The sequence below is a fragment of the Calonectris borealis genome, chromosome 21 (assembly GCF_964195595.1).
Source record: "Calonectris borealis chromosome 21, bCalBor7.hap1.2, whole genome shotgun sequence".
Classification (NCBI taxonomy): domain Eukaryota; kingdom Metazoa; phylum Chordata; class Aves; order Procellariiformes; family Procellariidae; genus Calonectris; species Calonectris borealis.
The window spans coordinates 2766348-2772418 of NC_134332.1; the positions used below are offsets into that span (position 1 = coordinate 2766348).

Below are 6071 nucleotides of genomic sequence, written 5' to 3' on the forward strand. Positions count from 1 at the left end.
GCTCCAAGGTAAGGCTGTAACAGCTGTTATTTGAAAAAAGAAAGACCATAATTATGTAAATACAAGGCCACAAAGTTCACGAACAAGAGAAAAAGCTACCGAGACACGTGGCTGTTCACAGCTTTCTTTGGCCCTTTCTCAGCGAGGATTGTGTTGCAAACTTGTTGTCGTGAACTCATTTTTGCCCTGGAGCATGCCGATGAACTGAAACAGCCTGTTTACCAAAAATTTATTTTTTATTAAAATTCATATTTGTAAAGGAGAGATCTTTACACAAATGAGGTAAACCAACACATATGAGAGAGTTCTCACTTTAAAAATAAATTTCAATTGAGCAATTGATTTGATTCCATGAAGTCTGAGAGGAAGAGTCAGGTGAGTGTTACTCATGTGGCGACATGCCGGACAAGGCGGGAAGACGCAGCTGATGCCGCCCTGACTCAGCACAGAGATGTCAGTGCCAGAGGGTCGTGAGTCTTGAAGGGGCCAAACCCTTCTCACCGCGCTGTCCTTTTCTACCCCGTCAGACTTGCAGACGAGAGGAGATGAGTAAAGGCCAGAGACAGGCAGCGGTAGCCTCTTCACCTACTGTCTAACCAGGGGTCCCCCATCAGCATCCCCCCCTAAAAGGCTGCGTAAAGGTTTAATCTGATTGTGCAAATTCACTCCCTCATCAGTCGTTGCTCACCACATCTCAGCCCTAAAGGAGACTTAACAGCAAGCAAATACCAGCTCTGAAAAAGTTCCATTTCAAAAGTAATATCTGGCAAGCAACAAGCCCGTTAAATGTGACACACTTTGCAAGGTACGGGGAGAAGAAGAATTATGCTTCCTTCTTTTTCTTTTTTTTTAAGTTTGCTTCCATGCATGTACAAGTGGAGCTTTTAATCTAAAAGTTTATGAAGTTACTGCAAGTCAGTGAGAATCATGTTCACCATCCTGTGAAAATAAGCTTTCTCATTGAGGACCAAGCCCTACAGCCTGAACACCGCAAAGAAGAGAAAAGTGGCTGCAAATGTTGTTTTACCCCGTATAATAGTGAGAAAATAGTGAGGTGAACCTCAGACCCATTTCTCAGAATGCCACTCGAAGCCGTCTAGAGACTCAAGACTAACATCTCAAGACTAACAAAGGATGGCTGTACTCACTTCCAGCTCCTAACAGGTACAGAACAAATACCACCGCCAACAGCAGAACCAAATAATGCTCCAAAATTCACTCAATTAAATCAGTGGCTGACAAACTCCGAAACGTTGGGAATTACTGCGTGGCTGAAGCTCTGCAGTCCAGGTCCACTTTGATGGATCCAGGTATTATGGAGGTGACAGACTATGCAGAGGAGACAGAGATGGAGTTTCACCTGTTACACCCGAGTGAAACTCATCCAGGCCCTTGTGTATTAACTACGCTGAGACAGGTAATACGTTGCTTCCGATACGTATCCCAGGTCAGTATCTGGTAACCAAGACATAAAATTTTCATCACATCTGCCAAGTTCATAGTGAAATTTCATGATCGCACGCAGATAGAACATGAGGTGAATGCACTATTTTAATCCCATTTGTATCTTCAGGGGATGTGGGTGGGATTTAAACTGCACGTAGGCTTGGTGCTGGTCTGCATGGTCTGCATGTCACGCTCCAAGAGCAGTATCCGTAACTCTCGGTGCAGAGAGAAGGTCGTACCACATCGGGTACTGTGTTCCCAGCAAATGCTTTCAGCAAGAGACAGAAATGCATTCACTACCGTGCACTACAGTTTATGATAACTGTACCTTGGCAGCTGCAGTGCTGTGATCTCTCTGAAGGATCAGGAAGAATAAAAATAAATACTTGTCCTCAATATTTTAAAAGTCTTAGTAAAGTCTCTGCACGTATCATGCTTACCCATATCAGTATCTCTGCATATTGTCTGCATATCCCGCGTCCAGTTTTTGTCACCCTTGCTCTTTTCCTCATGTATTTCTTTTGTTTAATAGGACAGTTATGTTGCTGAGGCGCTGCCTATTCTGGAGTCCTACAACAAAGTAGTCTAGGAGGAGGAGGAGTCGCTACAGCAAAGTAGTAAAGGACAAGAGTGACCTCGAAGTTACGCTGAACAGGTTAAAATAAAATTAGTCTGGAGAAACAAGCATGAGCGGGGATGAGTTCTAAGTTCAAGGATAACTTAATTGAATTTAATTGAATAATTTCATTAAATTGAATAATTTAATTGGATTGCTTGTAAATATCCAAGCAAAACCAGCACTGCCTAAGGACTAGAGCAGAGTTTGGAGAGATTGAGAGGGAGAGAGAGAGAGATGTGGCTTCCGCTGCTGAGTTGCCACAGCAAAGGCAGGCTTTTTAAGGGTTTGCTGACCCTTAAAACTCTGTTCCTTTGCCATTTTGTAATGCTTTGAAAGAATTAAGGTTATCTTTCCTTTGAGATCTGTTTAAAATGCTCAAATGGAAGGGATTAGAAGAGATAGGCAGTATAGTTTATGCCAGTTTTGTTTTGAAGCTAAATAAATGTGTTGATATTGCTGCAGGAGAAAATAGGTAGGTACAAGAGGAGAGAAGTACCTCTTTATCCTGCGTATCTTGGAGGCAATGCATTTGAGCTCCAGGGGGGAAACTCAAGTTAATTTCCAGCAGGCTAAGAAGATTGAGGTAGTAGAACAGTGTAACAGATAGGTGTGCGTACATGACTGGAGGAGCAAGATGAAAGGATAGGGAAAAGCCATGTTTCTGAAGCAATTTTGAAGGGTTAGGAGCCTTATTCTTTCTTGTCACTTAAGGATTAATTTTCTTTCTATATGGCAGCCGTGTTGCAGACTTGCTGGAACAGCAGACAACCCTGGAGGACAAGATGCGGGAGGACAGAGAAGCTTTGGTGGATAAACTGCACTGACAGACTACAGAGACGACGTCTTTCAAAATGGAGAATGAAAAGCTAAAGGTCAGTTATTCTAGGGGTTTGAAGCTGAAATGGTAGGGAAAAAAAGGAGAAATTATAACAAGCTGCTTGGCCTCTGACGACAGAGTTGAGCTGCACCCATCACTGCCATTTAGTTTCAAACCAGTTTTACCATAACCTTATCACAAGACTCTCCACGTCAGAAGTCAGTTAAAGGCTATAGATCTTGAGAGAGAGAGAGAGAGGTGTCAAACTTAGGAGAGTTTTTTTCCAAACAGAAATAAAAAAATAACTGTCTTTTGTTTTAATAAATCTATTGTTTGAGGAACTAAAGCAACCAGTGTTAAGTTCCTGGTTTATTACACATCCTGCTACGGCTCTGTATGACGAGTCTGAGAAGGCATATTACCATAAGATTAACAGAGAAAGAAAGCTGTTTCGGCTCAGCAAGACTCCAAGGTGAGCCATTTCACATTGACAAGAGCTAGCACCCCTCGCTCCCTGTGTCCATCGGCAGCACGGGCAGGCTTTTTCCAGGAAAGACGTCCCATCACTGTTTCTTTCACTGGATAATGCCATCTTGCTGCCCTGTCTGGCTGGAGTCAGCGGTGACCGACGGACTGGGTGTATTGCTCTGCAAAAATCGACGGAAGTCCTTAATCATGGGGCGGAGGACCTGGATGAGGGCACTCAGTGCCGCCTGTGTTCCTTCCATGGCTTGTGCCTGTCGCTCCTGGGCGCATGCCTGCACCTCCTGAGAGCGACGAATCATCTGAAGCAAGTCATTCTGCTGCTCCAGGTGCTGGGCAATCTCCTTCACGTGCAAGTTGGTCACTCGCTGCTCCTGCAAGAGCTTGGCTGAGTTCAGAGCAATTCGGCTTTTCAGCTCCTGGGGTTTCGCAGACACTTCGTGTTGATGCGCCATCATCTCCAAGGGTGCTTCGGCAGTGACTGTGGTGGGGGCTTCTGTTGTGCAGTACTCCACGACTCCGTCCTCCAGACTGTGGTAGGTTGTCTCTGCAGGAACTGAGAACAAAGGACAGAAAGGGGGTGAGAAGTAGCTGCCATACGGGGATTTTTATCTACAGGACTATTCAATGAATATCACAGGAATACTGCCTGTTCAGTGAGATAACATACAATGAACAGCAATGCACAAAATGACCTATTTAAGTCTACTCCACCCTCATTTGAGCTTCCTTCTAGGCTGTACAGTCCAAAGGAATAGGGCATGCCTTATCTGTCTAGACAAAATAATTTCTCAACCTCCAGTTCAGAACAATCTTTCCAAGCGGCATTAACCAACTGACATAAGACCCAGAATGGCACTTGTCAGAAGGACAGCTGCTCTTTGGGGCAGACTGGGAAATCAGCCTTGGAGATGTTTCTCCCCCTGCTTTTGTCCCCAGAGAGGGGGACCGAAGAATCTGCACGGTGCAAAGGATACTGGCTTCCCTTGTTCTTAAGGCCGAGCCCAGCTAGCAAAGCTGACTTTCAGTATGTGCATATCTTGCAGCCACTCCCCTACAGCATGAGGACATATTGGGAATGGCATTTTCATTACAGAGACGTGGGGGTTTCTTTTTGCTGGAGCTTTCCCCGTACAGGGCTCAGGGCCTCCTCGCAGGGTGTCTGGGCCCCCCGCATGACCTTCCAATTCAGCACAGAGCATCTTCAGCAGGCGCAGCACTCACTCTGGGTCAGGGTGACCGTGGTGGCGGATGCGGTGATGGGTATCTCGGTCCCGTCACCTGCACTGCAGTCCCCACTCGGCAAACTTATGATGGTGGCTTCTCCCAGCAGGTTGCAGATGCGTTGCTGCATGGGGGTGAGGATAACTGGGGTGGTCGCAGCACCTGTCGGGTCTTCGCTCTCCGGCCCGTTGCCGTTGCCGTTCTGGCTCTCACCTCCCCCTTCCATGGCAGCCCGGACTTGGGCCACTTTGCGTCGCACCTCGGTCTTGAGGTCAGACCATTTCTTCTTGACCTCGGGCAGCTCGCGGTGGCAGGTGGCGACGGCGTTGACGCGGCGCAGGATGTCGTGCCAGGCGGCGGCCTTGGCGGCCAGGGGCACGCCCGCGTTGAAGTGGTTGATGAGGAGGTGCTTGCCTCGCTCCAGCTCCTCCACGATGATCTCCACCTCCCGCTCCGAGAAGTTCATCTTCCGCTTCTTGGCTGGGGGCGCCGGGGGCGACGCCATGGCCATGAGGGGCACCGAGGAGGGGGCACTGGGGGACACCTGCAGGCCAGGGGGGCCTGGCCGGGCCCAGGGGGCCCTGGGGGAGGCTGGGCAGGGCCAAGAGGCAGCAGGGCCCCCCCAGCCTGCTCACCCCCGGGGCCGGGGACAACAGGGGGGCCCCGAGGCCCCTCAGGGCCCGGACGTGTCCGTCCCCCCCCGCTCCCCCCTTGGCACCGCTAACGATACGCAAATTGCGTACCGCAGCCACCCAGCAAACCCCGCTCAACGGCCTCCACCCTGCGACACTGGCGTAATGGCTTCCAGAATCAGCCCCCTTTCCTGCCTCGTGTGATTGGGCAGCCCGCCTGCCCGTCAGCTGGAGCTCTCGCCTCCCGCCGGGAGCGCCGCGCTGTCATTGGCCAGCCGCGCTGCCCATCGGGCGGCCAAGAGACGGCCCCGCCCCACCGCTTGTCTCAGGCCACTGGGCCTGCGTGAGGCCTATGAGGGGCTGGGCCCGCCCATGAATTTCCCCCGCTCTAATTCCATTGGGTACTTCTCACGTCCATCAACACAGAGCGCCCCCTGCTTTGGAAGCTACTGGATACATACCACGTCCGTCAAGCTCAAACTGACTCCCGGTTCCCCATCTGATTGGAGATGTTGTAGCTTTATCCCCGCCTTCTCCTAGGGGCTTAACCAATGGGAGTTTGGTCCAGCCGCTTGTACCGCCCCCTTCTGCGCCGGGCGGTGTTTCCTTCCGATTGGTGAAGGGGGAGGTGTCCCTCTGACGTCAGCGCCCGCCCACCTCGCGGGAGCGCGTGGAAGCCGGGGGTGTGGGCGGGGGCGTGTTGGCCGACGCCAGCGCGCGGGCGGCTGCCATTGGTCGGCGCGGAGCGTCACGTGGCGGCCGCGGCGTGTGGCGCGAAGGCGGAAGCGCTCCGTGTCGGTTCCTCGCGGCGGAAGCGGCGCCATTTGCCGGCGTCGGCGCGCGTGAGGAG

The 6071-nt window shown here is 50.7% G+C and overlaps 1 protein-coding gene across 1 annotated transcript; it reads right to left on the reverse strand.

The window, feature by feature from the left end:
- Window positions 1-217: 217 nt before the first annotated feature.
- Window positions 218-5462, reverse strand: NAIF1 (nuclear apoptosis inducing factor 1). The gene is made up of 2 exons (XM_075170400.1): window positions 4590-5462; window positions 218-3921 (listed from the first exon to the last, which is right to left on the reverse strand). Exons 1-2 carry the CDS (start codon window positions 5098-5100, stop codon window positions 3458-3460), a joined length of 975 nt encoding a protein of 324 aa, XP_075026501.1. The 5' UTR covers window positions 5101-5462; the 3' UTR covers window positions 218-3457.
- Window positions 5463-6071: the final 609 nt, after the last annotated feature.

Coding starts and splice junctions, on each gene's coding strand:
- NAIF1 (XM_075170400.1), bottom strand. CDS start 5,100: ATGGCCATGGCGTCGCCCCCGGCGCCCCCAGCCAAGAAGCGGAAGATG. Junction 3,922..4,589: donor CACGGTCACCCTGACCCAGA/GTGAGTGCTGCG, acceptor CTTTGTTCTCAG/TTCCTGCAGAGACAACCTAC.